Source organism: Aquarana catesbeiana, linkage group LG01 (assembly GCF_042186555.1).
Source record: "Aquarana catesbeiana isolate 2022-GZ linkage group LG01, ASM4218655v1, whole genome shotgun sequence".
NCBI classification, from domain to species: domain Eukaryota; kingdom Metazoa; phylum Chordata; class Amphibia; order Anura; family Ranidae; genus Aquarana; species Aquarana catesbeiana.
Genome location: NC_133324.1, coordinates 573,989,701 through 574,015,022, shown reverse-complemented (window position 1 = coordinate 574,015,022; position 25,322 = coordinate 573,989,701). Strand labels below are relative to the sequence as shown.

At 41.9% G+C, this 25,322-nt stretch overlaps 1 protein-coding gene across 1 annotated transcript in view; it reads right to left on the bottom strand.

Annotated features, from left to right (window-relative positions):
* Positions 1-3,206: 3,206 nt before the first annotated feature.
* SARAF (store-operated calcium entry associated regulatory factor) overlaps positions 3,207-25,322 on the bottom strand; it is a 44,869-nt gene continuing 22,753 nt past the window's right edge. Inside the window, exons 4-6 of the mRNA XM_073597641.1 lie at positions 22,425-22,554; positions 17,307-17,419; positions 3,207-6,766 (exon numbers count right to left, since the gene is read on the bottom strand). Of these exons, the coding sequence (XP_073453742.1) occupies positions 6,741-6,766; positions 17,307-17,419; positions 22,425-22,554 (269 nt within the window). The 3' untranslated portion in view covers positions 3,207-6,740. The remainder of the gene's footprint in view (positions 6,767-17,306; positions 17,420-22,424; positions 22,555-25,322) is intronic.

Genomic DNA, 25,322 nt, shown 5'->3' with positions numbered 1-25,322 from the left:
TTAAAAAAAAAAAAAAAAAAAAAAGCACCAATGAAAAGTTAGTGTCTCCACAGAACACACACAAAAAAATAATAATCTGCGATTCAGACAGCGTGCAATTCTCCTTTATGTTTTATTAGCACTTGTCTTGTTATATCCACATACAGTATTTATTGCGATATCTACAAACCACATTTCACACTAATCTACAATGAGCTGTAGATGATAAAATTTAAAGGGTTCCCCAATATCTTAAAATGTTTTCAAAGTTTCCTCCAATATAAAAAGGTTGTAAAGGCTGCCTTAGACCAGGTTCACATCTGTGTATGGGACTGTGTGTAAAAATTGCACAACGTTGCTGCACCTGCGGCAAAAACACACTGCAGAGGCATCGGGAAGTCATTAATTCTCGATAGCACCCATGCTTGGGAAACTGCTGTGCTGTTACTTGTATGTGGACAGCAGCATGCAGTTTTTGAGCGGTTGAAGTTTTAGAAAAGGCTCAGGGACCATTTCCCTTCGCTTCCCACCTGCCCATTCAAATGAGTAGGCTGCTGTACCCGTGCAAAATGTGACTGCAGGGAAAACGCATACATGTGACATTAGCCATAGGGGCTTGCCTACAGTTGTTATCTGGCCTAATGTTCATTCTGCCCAAAGGTGGCGCTACATAACCCATGACAATATACTGTTCCTGTATCTCTCAATGGCTGATACAGAAACAGCTTTGTGAAATTAGGCCCAATGATCGGAAAATGCTTTGTGGCAGGTGCATGTATTTACTAATGAGTGTAGCGCTGGACATATAGAGCTAAATAGTTAATGTGACTGGTGACTACAAAGATATTGTGCACAATCTCTAATGTGGCTAAATATCAGTTAAACAGGGTAACCTCAGTGAGAAAGTAAAAAGTAAAAGGTGCAGCATTAAATTAATAATACAATACCAAACAAATTTGCATAAATTAATCATCTAAAATTTAAATCTGAATAAAGTTCAAATAAGTGGTAAAAGAAAAGCCGCTAAGGACCTTTTTTCCTTTCTTTCTACTGTCATTTTGCTGTTTTATGCTTTAATGCATCCTAGTTTTTAATAAATTGCCCCCAATTTTTTACAATCTACACTATTGGAGTCCTTGTTCTATTCTTTTCCCCTGGGAGCTGTGGCTTACCTGTGCCTGAGCCTTTCTGAGAAGGAACAGTAAAGGATTCCCTGTGAACATACTTCCATATTATTGTCCCCGTTGCGGTGGGCTGCCGGTTTGACGAGGAGAGAGGGAGTTCGGAGGGTCCATCATCCTTGGAGATTTCCACTACTAAGCCTGTTTTGACCCCCCTGAATAAGGGCGGTCGCAGGCTTGTCGGTAAGCCTTCATTTTTTCCATTTGGTGGTGGGCCGCACGAAAGGTGGATCAAATATTCCCGAACCCTGCAAAAACATCTCTTCTGGATTTTTTTTTGGAATCAACACAGTGTTATTTGGGACACTTTTTTGAACTTTTCTTTTACCACTTATTTGAACTTTATTCAGATTTAAATTTTAGATGATTAATTTATGCAAATTTGTTTGGTATTGTATTATTAATTTAATGCTGCACCTTTTACTTTTTACTTTCTCACTGAGGTTACCCTGTTTAACTGATATTTAGCCACATTAGAGATTGTGCACAATATCTTTGTAGTCACCAGTCACATTAACTATTTAGCTCTATATGTCCAGCGCTACACTCATTAGTATGTACTTGGTTTTTGCCTTATGTCGAGGGTTTAGTGTTTAGCAGCAGGATTTTGATATTTTTTTCAACTTTTCAAACTTGGTCATTCACATTTCACTCATTTTTAGGTTTTCATATTTATGCACGTAGCGCAGTTCTTTATTTATATTTATTTTTAGGTGCATGTATTTGTCTAGTCAGCATAACACTACAGAAAATCACACAGACTAGAGGCAAATCTTTGATCATCAGTAACCTTTATTTCTTTAATGCCATATTTTTTTTTGTGATGGTGCAATAATGGAAGAAGCAATGTTCACTAAGGCTAGAGATACACAGGCGATTTTTACAGTCACATAATTGCCTAAAATTTTCTACGATCGATTGGCAGAGTCACTGTAAATACTCAAGTGAGCAACAGTTCCGTATTTGTATGGCAGATGCTCACGCAATGCTACAATTCCATTGTGTTGCGCATACTGGTAAGCAGTTAAACAGTTCCAGAAAAAGAATGTGCCGTGCAATTAATTTCATGTGATCTCCAACCAATGGTCTTTCGATTTTTTAATTGGAATTGCTGGTCTCACCTTTAGGGCCAGTTCACACTGGTGCGATGCCAAACCTTGCATGGAAATCGCACCGCATTGCTGTGCAGATCACATGTGATGTCTGTGTGATGCAAATTCAGCCATACAGACTGCATGGCTGAATTTGCATCACATTCAGACCAAATTCGTGCAGGACCTTTTTGTGTCCTCACCAGGATCGGATCACATGGGTGTTCACACCCATGCGATCCGATTTTGCAAACCGATTGCGGGGTGTCGTTAACTTAACATACACTCCGCAATCAGTTCGCATGAACAGGTTTGCGATTTAGATACGGTGCGGATTTGCTGTGAAATCGTGCTGCATCTAGTTTGAACCAGCCCTTAAAATACAGGAGGAGAGAGAGCTGCGCTATCTTGATCTAAACGTGTGATAACCACAATAGATGTTCTACTTGCATGTGTACTTACACCAATCACTATAAATCATACAATTAAGAATATTAGAATCTTATCCAATGGTTAAAGTGTCCTAGGGGCAGTGTTTGTGTGCAACAATATAATACAGTGCATAAACTTATATTATCTTATTAACAAAATCCTTGTATCTTATTAACAAAATCCTTGTAAGGTGCTCCATTATAAAGCAAAGTGTTTTAGTGCACTAAAGTGCTATGTGCAAAATTCTTCATGCGATAACATGCATTGATATAAATATAAAGTTCATTCCAATTTAATCAGATCCACAGACTATATTGGTAATGACCAAACGTGTTCTTGTGTCCACTCAGGTGCTCCCCCCTTCAGTGTATGCACTCACCTTAAAGCATGTGATCTTGCAGTTAAGCTTGGTCAAAACACGCATATGAACCTCCTTTGGGTTCAGTGTCTGTGCTGGGATCCTGAGCGGATTGCCGGTACGTTTTGCACATATAAGTATAACAGAGGAAACTCGATAGTGTGATATTGTTTAAATATTATTTGTTTATTGAAATACAACACTAGCCCCTTTGATAAAGGTACTCACATTTAGTGGGTGCTGCAGTGCACCACTCTATACAGATAACGAAAACCGTTGTGGTCGCTGAGCTGATGTGTCCTTTCCGCTCTGAGAACACTTTGTTGTCTCCTGCTCCGTCCTGTCCCCTCCCCAACGCGTGTCAATACCAGGAATGTGATGCATCTTCCTCAGGGGGACTATTCAGTTCTGCTTTATTCCATGTGATTTTTTTTTTCAGTCTCAGAGTTCAAAAATTGCCATGTAGCCCTAGCCTAAATTTTCTTTGTGTCTTACAACATAGAACAAATAGTAGAAATGCCAAAGACTATTTTAATTTTTTCTTCTAGAATAACAAAAGGAAACTGTTCCTAACTGCTTACAAACTTCACTATTCCTGCAATGTTACAAAAGCTAGTGGAATAAAAGCTTTTAAAGTCCAACTCCAGCAAACTTTATTTATTTTATTAACATTGGATTGGAAGGATTAGCATTTTGTCAGATTTCAGTAGCAGTCTGTGAGCCCACTAGGGTTATTTAGCCTCACTTTGTGCCCCTAGGGCAGCAGGAAAAGAAATAAGGGCAAATGCCACAGGAATGTACAGATGGCAATTAAACATCCAACATTTCCAACCCTTCCAAACTCTATAAAAAACTAAATGTTTTTCTTGCAGTCTCTATCACCAAGAAAAACAACTTTACATCACTCTCTGTCCTACTGAAACCTAGTTACCAGAACATGAAAGGAAAATTTCTCATGTGGGAATCCATATAATAAAAAGGAGAAAAAAAAAAAAAAAAAACACCACATACCTAAGGATTTAACATATCCCCTTCTTCAAAATGACTGTAAACATTTTGGCTGGGCTTTAAAGCTGCAGAAGAGTGACATAAATGGCCAACTGTTTTAAAGGTTTTCTACCTTCCAGTGGTTTTAAATAAACCCCAAAACAATATTTTAGGTCTGGATAGTCACTAGTGACTTGATGCACACAAGCATCCTATAACTGACCAGTACATTAGCATGGCCTCCTCCTCGCTACTGCTATTCATTTCTGTATCAGTCAAGGCTAGCTTAGCCAGCTACCTCTAATGCTGGTCAAATCTCTGGATATCTCTTGTTCAGCCTATGGGGTTGAGCGTAAGAAATCTTAAAGTGTATGGCTAGCTTAGGGTTAACAGCTGACCATACAATCTATGTACTATTATCATCTTTTAAGTGGAAGTTCAGCCAAAACCTAAACTCTAAACCTACTCTAAGCCAAAATTTAAAACCTAATCTTTCTAGCCCTGGAATAAAAAAAAAAAAAAGCTAGACTTACCTTTTCTGCATCCGCTCCGGTCCCATGCTGAGTGGTGGTCAGTAGCAGCTTCAGTATGTAGGCGTGTGCAGGAGAGGCAGCCAACAACAAAGCTCCATAGTAAGTCTATGGGTGACATCACTTCCCAGCTGTTGCCGGCTGTCTCTTTCTACACAGCAGTTGCTTCTAGAGACCGGACTGGATCTGGATCGGCTTCAGAAAAAGGCAAGTATAGCAATTTTTTTTTCTTTACAGGGTTGGATAGATTAGGTTTAGAATGTGCCTGAGAGTAGGTTTAGCATTAGATTTTTAGATCAGGTTTTGGCTGAACGTTCACTTTAAGTTACCTGTAAAATAAGGGCATTCTTAAACTGTTCCAACAATTTCAATCAATCCAATTGGGCAGGCCATGGTGCTACATAGCTGTTGGTAGACCTAAAGGAGATTGTACCCTCAGCCTAAAGCAGGACACAGATGAGCCAGGAACAGCTGTAGGAATAAAAAAAAAAACAGTTTCTTTCAAGAGCTCTGGCAATGAGAAGAACCCAGAAGCTGCCATGAATATTTTCATCTTTTTTTTTTTTTTTTTTCTTAATCACATCCAAAAAAAATTAAAAAAATAAAACTACTTCATGTACAATAAAGTGCGAACAACTATAATGAAATAAAAAAAAAAAACACAACCAACATAACATGAAACAAAAATAGAATATTTATGCACAAAAATTATTAAACACAACCTAAAAGTAGAAAATTGTCAAATCCTAACTATACTTCAACCTGCTCCCAAACCCCATTATAAGCCCTATACTAACTACTCTGTAAAGGAAAGAGATCTACAATTGCCTAGTCTGAGGGCGTTTTGGTCTGGTCAAATGATCACTCCTGTGTAGAGGAGAGGAAGTGACAACGGCTGCAGAGCTTGGGCGGTGACGTCACCCATAGGCTTACTATGGGGCAGCCATTGTCGGCTGTCCCTCCTCTACACTAAAGCCGGCGCTGGAACCTCATCATCAGATTGGCCCAGAGCAATTTCAAATAGGCAAGTATAGATATCTTTCGTTTACAAAGAGTTAGAATGGGGGTGGGAGCTGGTTTAGGTATAGTTAGTATTTGACTGGAATGCTACTTTAAATTAAATTAACTTCATCATCCAAAAAGAACATGTCTGTGTATGAGATAACATACTGCTATTGCGATCTGAGTCTCTCCAAAAGAGATTGGAGAGATTTGTGTATTACATTTCTGCCTCAGTTTCCTATCATTACCAAAATATTATATCAAATGGTCACAATGACAACTAAATGATAAACTATATCCATTGAACTACACGCAGTTATTCTTTTATCTTTTTGAGCTACTGCAATTTAAAAGCTCCACTCAAGACATCAAGTCTATTTATCAAAAATCTGTTGGACAAATATGACAAGCATCCGTCCATCCTTGACAAATTCCGACTGTAGTTTCCTTAATGCGGCAATCCTCAAACTCCATCTAGTGGCAATAATGCAGTATTCTTTCTAAATGAGATATTTCAACAAAAATGTTGCTTTATGGCCACTAGATGGCGCAAACTATCATAGGAAATCACTGTTTTAAGAAATATATACAACTTTTCTTTTACTTTCATACAGTCAGCATCAAAATGTGTAGTGAAAATTCAGACTTTAAACCTCAATTGAAAGTTTATATTACATTTGTAAACTGGTAGACCATTGTTACAGAATGTAAAGAAAATCCGAAATTTCTGAGTTGCTACATTAATAGGAAGTGAGGAGAAATCTTCCCATGGAAAGCCCAAGACAGGAAATGTAGGGAAATCTCCCTGACCGCACACAGCCAGTGATATATTAAAAAAAAAAAAAAAAAAAAAAAAAAAAAAAAAAAAAAACAAACACACACACACACACACACACACACACACACACACACACACACATTATGCAACAGGTTTTTGCCAGTTAATTAAAAAAATTCAGTACCCTATAGCTATGACTATTAGTTTCTGCATATAGAAGGATTTCACAGTACAGAATCACATTTAGAGAAGTTAAAGTAGAAACGAAAAACCAAAACCATCCAACCAGACCTATACATGACCCATTCTATGTACACACATTTGTTTTATATATTTCTAATCTCCATTAGGGGGTGGACCATAGAGTTTCCTTCCACTGATGTTTTTCATACATAGCATCTCTTATCTTCTTTTTGTTCCCCCGAAGCCTGAAAAAAAGGAGAAAATAAAAAAAAATTAGAACAGAACAATTCAGGGAAGGGAATTTATAGTAGCCTTGCATGTATTTTTGTCAGAACTAAAAATAATATATTTTTTAAACAAACAATGTATACTTTAGTTTTTTGGTCCCAAGCAGCAGGGGACTTAATAATAGTTTATTGCGTATTCAAATAAGACGACAATACAATGTATAATATTCAAAAAATGCATTAATTCTGCCATAACAACTAATACATTTCCCTTATCCATACATCTCACCAGATAACATCTAGTTTAAATATCTGCATATTTCAAAAAAAAAAAAAAAAAAAAAATTTTATATTTATATATATATATATATATATATATATATATATATATATATATATATATATATATATATATATATATATATATATACACACATACACACACACACACACACACACACATACAACCCCCCCCCTCCTAGCCACCTTAGTTAAAGGTTTCCTGAAACAGAAAATTATACCAACTATATTTTTTAAAAGAGTTGCAAACCAGGTTCTATAATATTAACAAGCTGAAAATGTCACTCTGCCCATTCAGTGCAAAGCAACTTAAGCTCATCCTCCTGAGCACAGTATACTCACAGATCCATGCTCCTTCAGGCACCATCCCACAGCTAAAGTCCTCCATTGGTGAGCTTTGGTGCCGTATCCCACCCAAGTGTGTGATGTCACTGTCTGGGCCTGACGATTGGCTGCTTCTACTAGAGCAGTGATGGTGAACCTTGGCACCCCAGATGTTTTGGAACTACATTTCCCATGATGCTCAACGACACTGCAGAGTCCATGAGCATCATGGGAAATGTAGTTCCAAAACATCTGGGGTGCCAAGGTTCGCCATCAATGTTCTAGAGTGGTCACAGGTATGCGCTCCCATACTTGGAAGACCAACTTAGTTAGTGCAGCACAGCAATAGCTCCCAGCAGAGCAAGTAGGTGGTGAAGAACCGCAGTGAATTGGTGAATATATCTTACTGGGGGTGGACAATCAGGAGGCACTGACACTTACTCTGGATAAGTAAAGCAGAAGTGTCTCCTTAAGGCTGAACGCCAAGCACAAAACTAAATTTAAAAATGTTTGTAAAGGTTTTATGCGTGAAGGTAAAAAACCCTTCTGTGTGCAGCAGCCCCCCAAATACTTACCCGAGCCCCATCTCCATCCAGTGATGTGCACAAGAGCTCAGCTCTCTGGGGACCCTCCCTTCTCATTGGCTGAGACAGCAGCGGGAGCCATTGGCTGTCAGTCACAGCCAGTGAGCCAATGAAGAGAGGGGGTGGGCCAAGACACGGCTCTGTGTGTGAATAGACATGCAGAGCAGCAGCTTGGGAGAGAGCCTGCAAGGGTGCCCCCATTGCAAGCTGCTTGCTCCAGGGGAACTCGGCAGGAGAGGGGCCAAAAGCATCAGTGGGGCCCCCGAGTAGAGGAGGGTCAAAGCTGTTCTATGCAAAACCACTGCACAGAGCAGGTAAGTTTGTTATTTAAAAACAGCAAAATGCCTTTAATATCACTAGCCATACATACACATATCTACATTTTGGGCACAAAATTCCTTTGCAAACTCCGATATTAACCTTGTAAAAATAGTAGTGACATTGTCACTTGCTGTACATAACCTGGGCAGAGAGCAGAGCCCCTCCAGACTCCACCCTCTACAGGCTGCCTAGACAAAACTACAGGAAGCGGAGGATACAAGACCAGTCACCCTGCACAAAGAGAGACTGGTCTTTATTACAGGGAGCTCCTGCACAGAGGCAAAGTTTCACACTGAATTACTGCACAGATCTGGAAGAAATACACAAAGCACACCAAGATTCAAGAATACAGATGACGAATGTGTATATTTATTCATGCCGGAGTTCAGCTTTATATTTATTCCTTTGCTTACAAAAAAATAAATAAATAAAAATGTAAACAAGGAAGTGCCTGTAAAAAGAAAAAAAAAAAACAAAACAAAACACACAACAACACACCACATACTGTTAAAATGCAGCTGAAGCGCTTCTTTCAGTTATTTTATACTTCTGAGTGTGTAGAATACCTACTCCCCTGCTACAAGCTGTGGTACCTCTCACTGCCTAGCACATTGCTACAAGATGTATGAGCTGGAGGGAAGAACCACAGTGTGTGGCAGGGGGAGCAGGTATTTACCCACCCAAAAAGTTGAATACTTCCAGCAAACGAGGAGCAGCACTGCGTGGCACTTCAACACAGGGACCCCCAGAAAGGCAAGTATAGAGCGGGTAATTCTTTTTTCAGGTTCACCCTTTAGATGCGTAGTAACTTGGTTTACGAAAGCACAGAATACCAAGTTAAAAGAAGTATGGGATTTTTTATTTTTTTTTTTTAAATCATACTTACCTAGGTGGATGCAGCATCGGTACAATGCTACATCTGTCCCTTGCTGGCTCCAGAGGTTGAGAACTGAGCGATCAAACACTGCCGATCGCTCAGTTCTCAGAGCTGCCTGAGCAGAGAGCTGGTGATTGTCAGTCAGTCATCATCTCTTTGCTCTGCCCCCCGGGCTCACTGGAGCACTAGGCTGTGGAGGGGGCGGGGGCTGCTGGCTCAGGCTCTCAGCGACTCGCTGGCAGTCTGAGCCACTAGCCGGTTCAGGCATGTGGGCAGATCCCGACCATATGGTCATGATCTTGCCTGAGCCTAGACCGGCTCTGATGTCAGCCTGCTGTCTGCTGAAAACGGGTCACAGGAGTGCAGAACAATCCACAGAGGTACAGCCAGAAGAGCTTTAAGAGAAGAGCTCCTTTAATTAGCATACATAAACTGGCATATCAACCCCTAATAAACAGATAAAAGAGCCACTAATCGTGTGTTTAAATTGTACGTTTTGTAGTTGCCCTTTAAACAGCACTAGGCTTATTTACAGGGATCTCGTGCCTCTTTGGTCTTCATAAACATGTTAATGCTTGAATGTTGGCTCTGTCCAGTTTTTAAAAGGGGCGATATTTAACAGGAGCATCACAGCAGCAATTTGACACACAAGAATGCCTCCCCCACTAAGTGCTTCTGCACTGCATGGATCTGTAAATGAAACGTTGTTTTCCAAGCACATTGGCTGTTAAAACAGCAAAGCCAGTTGTGGGTTGTGGTTGGTGAAAGGTGCAGTGACCTGTAATGACATACAATGTGTAGCAGCTTCTCTGGAAATGCTCATGCAGCTGAAACACTCACTGACCATTATCTTCACTTTAGAGAAGCATCACTGTGGAAACCACTATAGAATGTACACAAAACCTCTACTCAAAACACAAGAATACAGAAGCTGATTGCAAACCAATCCATAGGCTGGAAAAAAAAAAAAAAAAAAAAAAAACACTTACCATGGAATGAGTTTGAGACTAATGGACAGGTATAAAGAATTCCCTAATGTCCAGAATGTACTCCCTGGTGGTACAGCCATTGCATCAGAGGCATGCCCTTACTACCTTCCTTTACCTTTAGGATTGCTTGAAGAACTTGTTTTAGCCACCCCAAAAATGTCATCCAAACCAATATGGGCAGGAAGCAGTTATTTTACAAATAGCTGTGTGATAAACAACTTAGTATAATTAGAAATGATTTAAAAACAAAAAAAACAAAACAAAACAAAACACCACATACACACAACACAAAGTAGTTTGTAGAAGACAGCATTCAACACTCAAATAATGTTAAAAATGCATTGGGTAAGAGCTGCAATTAAGCCTACAGTGCCTTGCAAAATATTCACCCCCTTGGCAATTTTTGTGTTTTGTTGCCTCACAACCTGGAATTAACATGGATTGTTTGGGGATTTGCATCATTTACCACATGCCGACCAGCCGCCGCAGTTGTACTGAGGCAGAATGGCACGGCTGGGCGAAACGGCGTTATGCATTGTCGCTTCGCCCTGTGGCCACTAGGAGGAGAGTGCGCGCTGCCCTCTCGCTCCCCAAGCCCATGCGAGTGCCCGGCAGTCTCAATCACCACTGGGCTCCCGTGATCGCTCGGGGCAAACATAGAACCCGGAACTGTGTATGTAAACACAAAGTTTCCAGTTCTTTGAGGGGAGAACTGACAGATCCTCTGTTCATACAGAGTATGAACAGCGATCTGTTAGCTTCCCTGCACAGTCCACATCCCCCTTCAGTTAGAACACAAACTAGGACACACATTAACCCCTTCACTGCCCCCTAGTGTTAACCCCTTCACTGCCAGTGACATTTTTACAGTAATCAATGCATTTTTAATTGCACTGATCGCTGTATTAATGCCAGTGGTCCCAAAAATGTATCAAAATTGTCCGACATGTTCACCATAATGTCGCAGTCACAAATTATTAATAAAAATGCCATAAAAAACGATCCCTTATTTTGTAGACGCAATAACTTTTGCGCAAACCAATCAATATATGCTTATTGCGATTTTTTTACCAAAAATATGTAGAAGAATACATATCGGCCTAAACTGAGGAAAAAAAAAATGTTTTTTTATATATTTTTGGGGGATATTTATTATAGCAAAAAGTAAAAAATATTGCGTTTTTTTTCAAAATTGTCACGCTTTTTTTGTTTATAGCGCAAAAAATAAAAACTGCAGAGGTGATCAAATGCCACCAAAAGAAAGCTCTATTTGTGGAAAAAAAAAAGGGATGTCAGGTTTGGGAGCCACGTCACACGACCGCGCAATTGTCAGTTAAAGCAACGCAGTGTCTCTGGGGCCTTTCAAAAAGGTGTGTATATGTAATGACAGATCATGTGACACTTAGATTGCACACAGGTGGACATCATTTCACTAATTATGTGACTTCTGAAGGTAATTGGTTGCACCAGAGCTTTTTATGGGCTTCATAACAAAGGGGGGTGAATACATACGAACATGGCAAGTATCCGTTTTTTATTTCTGAAAAATAGTTTTATGTATATATTTTTCTAAATTTGACTTCACCAACTTAGACTATTGTGTTCTGATCCATCACATATAATTCAGATTAAAAAAACATTGAACTAAAGGCTGTAATGTAACAAAATAGGTAAAAAGCCAAGGGGGTGAATACTTTTGCTAGGCACTGTATACCGGAGCTCGGGAACCAGCAGGGAAATCCTGCCAATACCAGTAACTATTTCCCCCCTAATTTTTGTTTTTTATATTTTATGCTCCCCAACTGATTGCACCATTAGAATGCTCCTACTTAAAGTGGTTTTAAACCTTCACATATACCCAGTGAAGTGACTGGCCTCAGGCCATACACAAATTAAACAAATCCTCCTATAAATGTTGTACCCGTTTATCTGCAGTCCTCTCTTCTCTAGATCCATTCAAAGTGCAGACTTTATCAAGCTTGTCTGAGCTGTCAGAAAAAAGGGGGCGGACAGCTGAAATTATACACTGCAGTAAACAGTGAGTAAGGAGAGCTCTGAGAGCTGATTGGAGGGAACCCCCCCCCCCCAGCACAAAGAAACAGAGCAGAGGCTGTCAGTCAGCTGGAGCTCCCATCCCTGTCACCATTTGTCTCTTGGCGCCAGAAAAACTTGTCAGAAGCGATTCAGCCTGATAGCAGAGGAACGAAGCAGCAGACAGAAATGACACTTAGTGGTCTGGATTGAGACAAGTACACAGTATAGAGAGATATGCGTTGTTCAGATTTCATGTGTTTACAACCACTTTAGGGAAAATTTCTAGCACCTTGCTGAATCAATGACATTAATATTCAGGCTGTTCTGAATAAGGCATCACACCAGATTAAACAAATAAAGTGGTGTGATGTATAACAGCATCGGTTGTGAACTTTGATAAGGTCTTTTTTGGAAAAGGTTTAAAAGGAAACCTTTGTACTAAAAGAAATATGTAAACGGTCACTGCTCTATATAAAAAAAAAATAATAAATACTCGCAGACTGAAAAACTAACTTCAATGCTTTCCTCTGTCACTGACCTGAAGAAGTATGTAAATTAGAATTCTGGAGTAAAAAGTCAGAAATCTGATCTGTATTTTTGCTCTAGGCCAGAAAGTATTGAAGCCACTGGATCAGCATGACTACCAGCCTACGTGTACTCTCAGTATAGGGTTTTTTTTTTTTTTTTTTTTAATAAGCAATCATACTATCCTCTATATATTTTACTGGACCGTTGTTATAGCATAGTGGATTTATATGACCAGAGTTAGGCAGGCCATAGACAGTGCAAATTTCTTCTCAGACGTGATTCATGCTGATAACCGTGCTCCTGAGACAAGTATACATTATAGAGGTATATGCTTTGTTCATATTCCACTCAAAAAGTAAGTCCCATTGATTCACTCCCTCCCCCATCCCTCAGAACTAAGTTTCAGGTTTGTTTGCAGGGAGCAATCACCAATTTTTATCAGTAACCACTCCCACTGTAATCCTCACCTAGGCAAGGATAACATCCCTTGCCCAGCCCTGTCTCCTCACATGTCCCTGAAGTCTGCAGGACCATTCACAGTGTGCCGTGCATGTAGAGAGGGAAGCCAGCTGTAGTTCCTCAGAAAGCCATATTTGGCTCTCATATCCAAAGATGGTGGTGCCAAGGACCCTCAGCAGAAAGAACCACCGGTTGCAGGAAGACAGCACTGGATCAGTAAGTATCTGATTTTTAAAAGTCAGCCGCTACAGGTTTTGTATCCTGTCAGTATCTGAAGGGTTCTGAAAAAGCTCCAGCACTGCAATGCAGATATCAGTCAGTTCCTCTACATGGCTTTTCTTGGCTTTGCTTGGCTTTTCTTGCTTCCAAATCCTGGCTTGCTATGGTCTGCAATTTACAACTGGCCCAAACCCTTACAGTTTCTACAGAGCTAATATGACAGGCAGACCTACTAGTCATTGGAATCATGCATCACTTAGAAAAGGGGTGGGGCAGGAGATTGACACTACTTGGAAGTGTCAAGCATTGATTATTATAGCAGCCTGTGATTTGCCATTGGAACCCATATAACCTACTTTCCATGCTTTTTCGATGCAGAAAGAAAAAAAAAGGGGGAAGGACTGCATGTGGTGTGAATGGCCCTTAGGCCTCATTCACACGAGGCGGACTCGGTCCGCCGGCTCAGCGGGAGATCAGTCCGTTGATCTCCGCTGAGCCGGCGGATGACATGTCCCTCTCTGCTCACTGAGTGGGGAGGGGCTTGTCAGGCGCCGCCGCTCCCTATGGAGGGATCGGATGAAAACGGACATCATGTCCGTTTTCATCAGATCTCACCCGATCCGATAGCGACGGATCTGGACGTAGGGCTATCCGTCTGCTTTTTGCGGATCGGACATGTCTCCACTGACATCCTTCGCTCCATAGGCTAACATGGAGCGCCCGTTCAGGTCCGCCGTCAAAACTGACAGGCGGACCTGAACGGTCCGATCGTGTGAAAGGGGCCTTAGAGTACTGACAGGTACACATTCTGGATAACTGATCTAATATAGGTACTGTACACAGAAACACACTGAAAACCTTTTTTACCTACTAAAAAGGTAAATATACTGTGCACTGCAAGTGCAGTTGCTCCAGATCAGAGGGGAAACTCTGATATGAAGGGGAAGCTCTGCTGATTTCTATTATCCAATCATTTACAAGCAAAAAATTTGTTTTTTTTATTTCCCTTGCATGTGATTGAGTATTCTTTGTAAAGTGAAGCTTTATCTCATTTACGAGCAACTAAACTTGCAGTGTACAGTATATTTGCCTTCAGTAAATCAACCCCAGTATATGCAGGAGATTTATTACTGAAAATGCAGAAGTCAATTAAATCACCGTTAAGTCAACATTAAGGCCTCTTGCACACGATATGCCTGTTTGAGCATCTACTTTTTCAGACTTTTTTTTTTGTGCGCACACGTAGAAACATTCTTGCGGTTTTGTTCTGCAAAATATGTAAATGGACATTTACACATTTCTGCGCAATCGCGCGTATTTGCACGCATGAGGCGTAAATTACTGACCAAAAATGCTGATTTTTATTTTTTACTGAAGAATGCATGGCTCTTGTTTACACGCCTGTGTGCATAGGCACATTACAATTAATGGGCTGCATTTGAGCTCAGAGAAAAAAAAAAAAAAAAAAAAAAAAAAAAACACACACAACACACAAACACACTGTACTGAGCTTTTTCAAGCTGCAGTATGCAAGAGGCCTAATGCATTTATGCCTTTGGTTGGTGTTGGACTACTTTGACTTGGAGAGTCTTATGTTGAACTGTGTACACACAAGTACAATAAATGTATTTTTCTGTATTGTTCTCTGTATTTTGATGTTTGTTTTATGCTTTTAGTTCCCCTCAACTCCTGAAGAAGGTTATTTCCGTGAAACATGTTGAGGAACAACTGCTTGTCCACGATGGACACCTAGTAATGAACTAAAGAATATATATTATTTTATTTATTTATAATTTATAACATTTCATGTGACAACACTGAAGAAATGACACTTTTCTACAATGTAAAGTAGTGAGTGTACAGCTTGTATAACAGTGTAAATTTGCTGTCCCCTCAAAATAACTCAACACACAGCCATTAATGTCTAAACCACTGGCAACAAAAGTGAGTACACCCCTAAGTGAAAATGTCCAAATTGGGCCCAAAGTGTCAATATTTTGTGTGGCTACCATTATTTTCCAGCACTGCCATAACCCTCTTGGGCATGGAGTTCACCAGAGCTTCACAGGTTGTCACTGGAGTCCTCTTCCACTCCTGCATGACGACATCATGGAGCTTATGGATTTTAGAGACCTTGCGCTCCTCCACCTTCTGTTTGAAGATGCTCCACAGGTGTTCAATAGGGTTTAGGTCTGGAGACATGCTTGGCCAGTCCATCACCTTTAACCTCAGCTTCTTTTGCAAGGCAGTGGTCATCTTGGAGGTGTGTTTGGGGTTGTTAGGTTGGAATACTGCCCTGCAGCCTAGTCTCCGAAGGGAGGGGATCATGCTCTGCTTCAGTATGTCACATTACATTCATTGGCATTCATGGTTCCCTCAATGAACTGTAGCTGCCCAGTGCCAGAAGCACTCATGCAGCCCCAGACCATGGCACTCCCACCACCATGCTTGACTGTAGGCAAGACACACTTGTCTTTGTACTCCTCACCTGGTTGCCGCCACCACACACACACACACTTGACACCATCTGAACCAAATAAGTTTATCTTGGTCTCATTAGACCACAGGACAAGGTTCCAGTAATCCATGTCCTTAGTCTGCTTGTCTTGAGCAAACTGTTTGCGGGCTTTCTTGTGCATCATCTTTAGAAGAGGCTTCCTTCTAGGATGACAGCCATGCAGACCAATTTGATGCAGTGTGCGGCATATGATCTGAGCACTGACACTGACAGACTGACCCCCCCCCCCCCTCCCCTTCAACCTCTGCAGCAATGCTGGCAGCACTCATACCTCTATTTCCCAAAGATAACCTCTGGATATGATGCTGAGCATGTGCACTCAACTTCTTTGGTCGACCATGGTGAGGCCTGTTCTGAGTGGAACCTGTCCAGTTAAACCGCTGTATGGTCTTGGCCACTGTGCTGCAGCTCAGTTTCAGGGTCTTGGCAATATTCTTATAGCCTAGGCCATCTTTATGTAGAGCAACCATTCTTTTTTCAGATCCTCAGAGTTTTTTGCCAGGAGGTGCCATGTTGAACTTCCAGTGACCAGTTATGAGAGAGTGAGAACACCAAATGTAACACCCCTGCACACCCAATTTGTACATTTTTTACTTAGGGGTGTACTCACTTTTGTTGCCAGTGGTTTAGACATTAATAGCTGTTTATTGAGTTATTTTGATGGGACAGCAAATGGACACTGTTATACAAGCTGTACACTCACTACTTTGCTACAATGTAAAGTGTTATTCACAGGTAAAAAGTGAACACCAGACACATCCCCCCCCCCCCCATATCCCAGCTGTACGTACCTCAAAAGCTGATGATTGGGGGGGAAAGGGAGGGTGTGTATGGTGTTAGTTCACCTTTACATTTTTTCTGTGCAGATTAATGAATACTTTAAGTTAATGTGTATAGAAATCCCAACAATGAAATTCCATCATTCGCTCCCTTTTGGTCTTTCAAATTCACCACTGAAAGAGTTTTGTTATAAATCGGTTTGAGAAGTGTAAAAAGAAAGTACCTGTTGCTCCTTTCAGAAATCCATTGCTGTCCCGTGTCTTCTGTATCCTCCCAAACAGAATGATCAAACCTGTACAGGTTACCTCTGAACTACAGAGCACCTAGCCTTTATGTAATGGAAAGGAGAGGAAAAGGTGTTTTGTAGTCATGACACACTTCCTGTCCTAGAGTGACAACTTTGCTCCTCCATAGATACAGGACTGTGAGCGGTGTCAACCTAGTACGGGCTCACCAAGGTGAAAATAAAACAGAAAAATTCTGCCACCAGATCTAAGGACCGGTAAGCTGCAAAAGATGACATTTTTTTGATTTTTCAGTTAGATATGTTAAAACCGGAAGGTCGCTTTAAAGTGGCTTATAAATGTATGCGGCATACGTTTACAGATTTGAAAATAAATCCTACCTGATGCTGTTCTCGCACCAGAGCTGTGTGAAGGGCTGTACGAGGATCCAGAGAAAGAGGGTGTACTCCATGTGTTGTGATAAGGTGAATGAGCTGTATAGTGAGGCTGTGACCTGAAAAAAAGAAACACGATTAAAAATTGCCATCATGCCAAAGAAAATACCTGATTTGATATCACCATGTACCCCAATTGATTTAAAGCTGAACGCCAACTTTCTTTTTCACTAGAACTGAATGGAATGATCAGTCCCAGCATATATCATACCTCTGTTGTCTACAAATGTCATGCATCAAAAAATATACAAACAATATATATTCAAGTGCTTCAAAAATTCTTCTTATTATGCTCCTTATGCAAAAGTGCTTCAGTGTAATTCCTATGTGTATATACAAAATTGCCTCTGTGCAGCTTGTAAACTTTCCGGATTTCTCCACCACTCTGTGTTATAACACTCACAAGATCTTTTTGACTTTGTACTTTTCAGTTACAAAGTCTCCATAGGCTTGTGGATATTACCCTCCTGGGTCTCTGCAGGAATCAGGCAGCTCCTCCACTCCTCCAGCTCACTCCTTGCACCACTGTGTATTCCCTCCTCAATTCTCATACAAGGGAACAGAAGGGGAGCCCACATAGTGTAATATAGTTTATTAAAAAAAAAAAAGAGAAGAAGCAGGTTTGCACTCACTTGTGCAAGGTTTTAAAATTACTATGACACCAGGAAACACCGCCACAGCGTGCGTTCCACTGGCCAGATATGATGTAATGACGGCGGTGTTTCCTGGTGATTCCGCACAGGAATTACACTGAAGCACTTTTGCATAAGGAGCACAATATGATTTTTTGAAGCACTTTAACCGGTTCAATACCGGGTCTTTTCACCCCCTTCCTTCCCAGACCAATTTTTAGTTTTCAGCGCTGTCGCACTGCTATAATTTTTGCTATAATAAATATCCCAATTTATATATATATATATATATATATCGCAATAAGCGTATATTGATTGGTTTGCGCAAAAGTTATAGCGTCTATAAAATACGGGATAGATTTATGGCATTTTTTAAAAAAAATGTATTTATTTTTTTTACTAATAATAGCGGCGATCGCGATTTTTTTTCGTGACTGCGACATTATGGAGGACACATCGGACACTTTTGACACATTTTTGGGACCATTCACATTTATACAGCGATCAATGCTATAAAATTGCATGGATTACTGTGTAAATGTGACAGGCAGTGAAGGGGTTAACCACTAGGGGGCGGGGAGGGGTTAAATGTGTTTCCTAGGGAATGCTTCTAACTGTAGGGGGCGGGGACGTACAAGGGGAGGAGACCGATCAGTGTTCCTCCGTTCTGGGAACACAGATCGCTCTCCTCTGAGCTGACAGGACGTGGATCTGTGTGTTAACACACACAGATCCACGGTCCGGCCCGGATAACGGGCAATCGCGGGTGCCCGGCGGACATCGCAGCCGCTGGGCACACGCACTGGGTCCCGAGCAACGCGGCGGGCGCGCGCGCCCCCTAGGCGGCCGGGAACCCGAGACCGTCTATGACTCCACCCAGGATGGGAGATCCCATCTGTGGACGTCATTTGACTATAGGCGGGTAGGGAAGTGGTTAATATATATTGTTTAATGTATATTTTTTGATGCATTAAGGTAACTTCACATATGGACATTTATTATTTGGACTAGCAGTATTGTTTGATGGCACACAGTATCTATTGCAACTTTATATTTTTTTTGAATGAGTATATTTAATTTTTTGTTGAAATTATTATTATTATTATTATTATTCAGGATTTATATAGCGCCAACAGTTTGAGCAGCGCTTTACAATATAAAAGGGAGACAATACAGTTATAATACAATAAAATACAAGAGGATTAAGAGGGCCCTGCTCAGAAGAGCTTACAATCTAATAGGTTGAGGCAGGTGGTACAAAAGGTTATAACTGTGGGGAATGAGCTGGTGGAAGTGGTAGGAGATTAGTTGGAGACGTGATAGGCTTTCCTGAAGATATGAGTTTTCAGGGATCGCCTGAAGGTAGCAAGAGTAGGGGATAGCCAGATAGATGGAGGTAGCGAGTTCCAGAGGATGGGAGAGGCTCTGGAGAAATCCTGGAGACGAGTATGGGAGGAGGAGATGAGAGAGCTTGAAAGCAGGAAGTCTTGAGAAGAGCGGAGAGGACAATTTGGGTGATATTTGGAGACAAGATTAGTGATGTAGCTCGGGGCAGAGTTGTGAATGGCTTTGTATGTTGTGGTTAGTATTTTGAATTTAATTCGCTGGGTGATTGGGAGCCAGTGTAGGGATTGGAGTAGAGGGTTGGCAGACACTGAGCGGTTGGTAAGGTGGATAAGTCTGACAGCAGCATTCATGATAGACTGAAGAGGGGATAGCCTATGGAGAGGTAAGCCAATGAGAAGGGAGTTGCAATAGTCAAGGCGAGAGATAACAAGGGAGTGAATGAGGAGCTTGGTGGTTTCATTTGTTAAAAAGGGGCGAATTTTAGAGATGTTACGGAGGTGAATTCTACAAACTTTTGACAACAATTGGATTTGAGGCTGAAATGACAAGTCAGAATCTAGGATTACACCTAGTACCCTGGCGTGAGGGGAGAGACTGATGGTTGCATTGTTGATTTTGATGGAAAAGTCATGGAGGGGGGCATGGGCGGGGGGGAATATTAATAACTCAGTTTTAGAGAGATTTAGTTTAAGGAAGTGGTGCGGCATCCATGCAGATATGTCAGTTAGTAAGTTAGTAATGTGAGATGAGACTGAAGGAGTGAGGTGAGGAGTAGACAGATAGATTTGGGTGTCATCAGCGTATAAGTGGTATTGGAAGCCGTGGGCAGTTATTAACCACTTCCCGACCGCCGCACGACTATATACGTCCTAAGTTTGAACGGGGATATCGTTGTTATGGCAGCAGCTAGCTGCCATAACCCCGGTATCCCCGTTTTCGTGCGGCGGCCGGCTTTCAGATAAAAGTGGTCCCTGCGGCGGATTCGCCGCGAGATCACTTTTATCGGTGGCGGGAGAGGGCCCCCCCCCTCCCGCCGCGATCCGGTGCCCTCCGCCGCTTACCGGAGCCGTCGGTAGCGGCGGAGGCGATCGCGTCCTCTGCCGTTGTGTGTCAGGAGATGAGTGAGGCCAAGATGGCGCTCACTCGTCTCCAAGATACTGCTGGGCGGAAGCGACGTCAAAACGTCACTTCCGTCCACGCCTCTTAAAGGCATATTTTTTCAAATGTCATTTTTCTAAATGACTTTTTTTTTTTTTTTTTTTTTTTTTATTGCATTTTAGTGTAAATATGAGATCTGAGGTCTTTGACCCCAGATCTCATATTTAAGAGGACCTGTCACGCTTTTTTCTATTACAAGGGATGTTTACATTCCTTGTAATAGGAATAAAAGTGACACAATTTTTTTTTTTTTTTTAAACAGTGTAAAAATAAAATATTTTAAAATAAATAATAATAAAAAAAAATTTTTAAAACCCCCCTGTCCCGACGAGCTCGCGCGCAGAAGCGAACGCATACGCGAGTAGCGCCCGCATATGAAAACGGTGGTCAAACCACACATGTGAGGCATCACAGCGACCGGTAGAGCGAGAGCAATAATTCTAGCCCTAGACCTCCTCTGTAGCGCAAAATATGCAACCTGTAGAATTTTTTTAAACGTCGCCTATGGAGATTTTTGAGGGTAAAAGTTTGACGCCATTCCACGAGCGGGCGCAATTTTTAAGCATGACATGTTGGGTATCAATTTACTTGGCGTAACATTATATTTCACAATATTAAAAAAAATTGGGATAACTTTACTGTTCTTTTATTTTTTTATTCAAAAAAGTGAATTTTTTCCAAAAAAAGTGCGCTTATAAGACCGCTGCGCAAATACAGTACAAAAAAAAGTATTGCAATGACCGCCATTGTATTCTCTAGGGTGTTAGAAGAAAAACCATATATAATGTTTGGGGGTTCTAAGTAATTTTCTAGCAGAAAAACCTGTTTTAAACATGTAAACACCTAAAATCCAAAACGAGGCTGGTCCTTAAAGGGGTTGTAAAGGTAAAAATTTTTTCACCTTAATGCATTCTATGCATTAAGGTGAAAAAACTTCTGACAGAACCGCCGCCCCCAGCCCCCCCGTTTTACTTACCTGACGCCTCGAAAGTCAGCTTCGCGTTCCCGACATCTGTTCCTCCGCTCACCCTGGCCGCTGATTGGCTGCAGTGGATGGATTGAAAGCAGCGCAGCCATTGGCTCGCGCTGCTGTCAATCACATCCGATGACGCGGCGCGCCGGGGGGCGGGGCCGAGTGATACAGCGAGCGGCTATAGCCGCCGGCTGTATCACGGGAGCGCGCCCGCAAGCACTCACCACCGTGCGAGGGAGCTCGCATTAAGGTGGTGAATGCTTGCGGGGAGGAGCTGAAACAGCCGCCGAGGGACCCCAGAAGACCAGGTTCGGGGCCACTCTGTGCAGAACGAGCTGCACAGTGAAGGTAAGTATAACATGTTTGTTATTTTAAAAAAAAAAAAAAAACACCTTTACAAACGCTTTAAGTGGTTAAGTGACCAAGGGAGGAGGTGTAGAAATAGAAAAACTGATAGAACTCTAGGACAGCACTGTGAATAGAATATACTGCACATTACATGCGGCTCTTTGGCGACATTGGGGGCTGCGTTTGAGGCCCCCCCTTAGCTCATAATTTGACAACCACCGTTCTAGGGTCACTATTACCAAGTGTATAATTTAGATGCCATTGTAGTTCAGCCTCACTCAACCCCCCCCCCCCAAGGGATCCCCTAAATAGTTTTTAGGTCTCGGAAATCCTTACTAAAACCAATTAACTGGGACAACAGGAAGAATTCCCCCTACATTAGGTCAGTGAGAAGCATGCAACCTGTACAGTGGAGGTCAAAATGGCATTCTTACAGACACACTTACATGGTGTCATGCTGCTGGCTTTGCCTAGTGGTATTGGCCCTTGAATTAACAGGCACCATCAGATAGGAGGTCAATCAGTCACAGCCCCAGCAACCTCTCAGGAACTCTGGTTGATAATGACTTCTCTGTATATGCAACTATCGTCTAATAAGCCACTTACGTCCGACTGCCAAACAGGTATCCAAGTACGCCACCAGTTCCCAAACCAGTCCAAAAACCAGGTCTTTGATTTGCATGGTGTCCATAGGACGCCGTATTACCGAAATTACCAAATCCTGAAGTACTCCCTCCTGGGAAGAGATAAAAGATAATAGAAATTTCATTCCACTTCATAAATATTCTCAAAACAATACTTTTGTTTATTTCTTGGGAAAAAAAAAAAAAATGACATTACATTACAGTACAGTTATTGTGGCAAACCATCAAATTCCTTGCTTTTAAAGAGCACTAGTCACTAATGGACAATTAGAATAATCTAAATAGAGCCGAAAAAACTAAAATCGATTATGAAAATAGTTGTTTATTTTCATAATCGATGTTTACATATCAGGAAATACAGTGCAGCACACGTACAGCTCAGTACATCGTCCATTCATGTCAGTGCCTGAGAACTTGTGAATGTGTGAGGAGCAATTCCTCATGGGACATGTAGTCCTTGTCAAGAAGTGAGTGGTTCTAAAAAGACAGAAGAAGTTTTTTTACCTTGTTATAGGGGCACTCACTTCGAAGGCAGGAGGAGCCAGAAGCGTTGGTGGGGGACCCCAGAAGAGGAGAATCAGGAGGACTGCTCTGTGCAAAACCTTTACACAAGGGCAGGCAAGCATAATTTTATATATATATATATATATATATATATATATATATATATATATATATATATATATATATATATATATATATATATATATATATATATATATATACACACACACACACACACACACACACACACACACACACACACACATATACATATACACACATACATATACACACACTGTGGGGCAAAATAGTATTTAGTCAGCCACCAATTGTGCAAGTTCTCCCACTTAAAAAGATGAGAGAGGCCTGTAATTGGCATCATAGGTATACCTCAACTATGAGAGACAAAATGTGGAAAATGTGGAAACAAATCCAGACAATCACATTGTCTGATTTGGAAAGAATTTATTTGCAAATTATGGTGGAAAATAAGTATTTTGTCAATATCAAAAGTTCATCTCAATACTTTGTTATATATCCTTTGTTGGCAATGACAGAGGTCAAACGTTTTCTGTAAGTCTTCACAAGGTTCTCCCACACTGTTGCTGGTATGTTGGCCCATTCCTCAATGCAGATCTCCTCTAGAGCAGTGATGTTTTGGGGCTGTCGCTGGGCAACATGGACTTTCAACTCCCTCCAAAGGTTTTCTATGGAGTTGAGATCTGGAGACTGGCTAGGCCACTCCAGGACCTTGAAATGCTTCTTACGAAGCCACTCCTTCGTTGCCCGGGCGGTGTGTTTGGGATCATTGTCATGCTGAAAGACCCAGCCACGTTTCATATTCAATGCCCTTGCTGATGGGAGGAGGTTTGCTTCACAGTAGGTATGGTGTTCTTTGGTTGCAACTCAGCATTCTCTCTCCTCCAAACACAACGAGTTGTGTTTCTACCAAACAGTTCTACTTTGGTTTCATCTGACCATATGACATTCTCCCAATCCTCTTCTGGATCATCCAAATGCTCTCTAGCAAACCTCAGATGGGCCCGGACATGTACTGGCTTAAGCAGGGGGACACGTCTGGCACTGCAGGATCTGAGTTCCTGGCGGCGTAGTGTGTACAGATGGTAGCCTTTGTTACGTTGGTCCCAGCTCTCTGCAGGTCATTCACTAGGTCCCCCATGTGGTTCTGGGATTTTTGCTCACCATTCCCGTGATCATTTTGACCCAACGGGGTGAGATCTGGTGTGGAGCCCCAGATCGAGGGAGATTATCAGTGGTCTTGTATGTCTTGCATTTTCTAATTATTGCTCCCACAGTTACTTTCTTCACACCAAGCTGCTTGCCTATTGCAGATTCAGTCTTCCCAGCCTGGTGCAGGTCTACAATTTTGTTTCTGGTGTCCTTCGACAGCTCTTTGGTCTTCACCATAGTGGAGTTTGGAGTGTGACTGTTTGAGGTTGTGGACAGGTGTCTTTTATACTGATAACAAGTTCAAACAGGTGCCATTAATACAGGTAATGAGTGGAGGACAGAGGAGCCTCTTAACCACTTCCCGCCCGGCCTATAGCGGATTGACTTCCGGTAAGTGGTTGCGTTATCCTGACTGGGCGTCATATGACGTCCAGCAGGATAACATGCCGCCGCGCGCCCACGTGGGCGCGCTTCGCGGCGATCGGTGGAGCGGTGTGTCAGCCTGACACACCATTCCACCGATCTTGGTAAAGAGCCAAGGAGGCGGAGGCTCTTTACCACGTGATCAGCCGTGTCCAATCACGGCTGATCACAATGTCAATAGGAAGAGCCGTTGATCGGCTTCTCCTCACTCGCGTCTGACAGACGCGAGTAGAGGAGAGCCGATCGGCGGCTCTCCTGACAGGGGGGGGGGTCTGTGCTGATTGTTTATCAGCGCAGCCCCCCCTCAGATCACCACACTGGACCACCAGGGATCGCCACTAGGACCACCAGGGAAGGGGTAACATGTGGATGGCCAGGTATGTACCCCATGGCCATCCACATGTGCCCAATCTGTGCCAATCAGTGCCCACAAATGGGCACTGATTGGCACTATTATGTTTCAGTTATGCCCAGCAATGCCACCAGTGTCATCGGTGCCACCTGTCAGTGCCCATCTATCAGTGCCCATCAGTGCCACCCATAAGTACCCATCAGTGCCACCCATATTGACCAATCAATGCCACCTACGAGTGCCCATCAATGCCACCTACGAGTGCCCATAAGTGTCGCCTATGAGTGCCCATCAGTGCTGCATACCAGTGCCACCTATCAGTGCCGCCTATCAGTGCCCATCATCAGTGCCACCTCATCAGTGCCGCCGTAACAGTGCCCGTCATTGAAG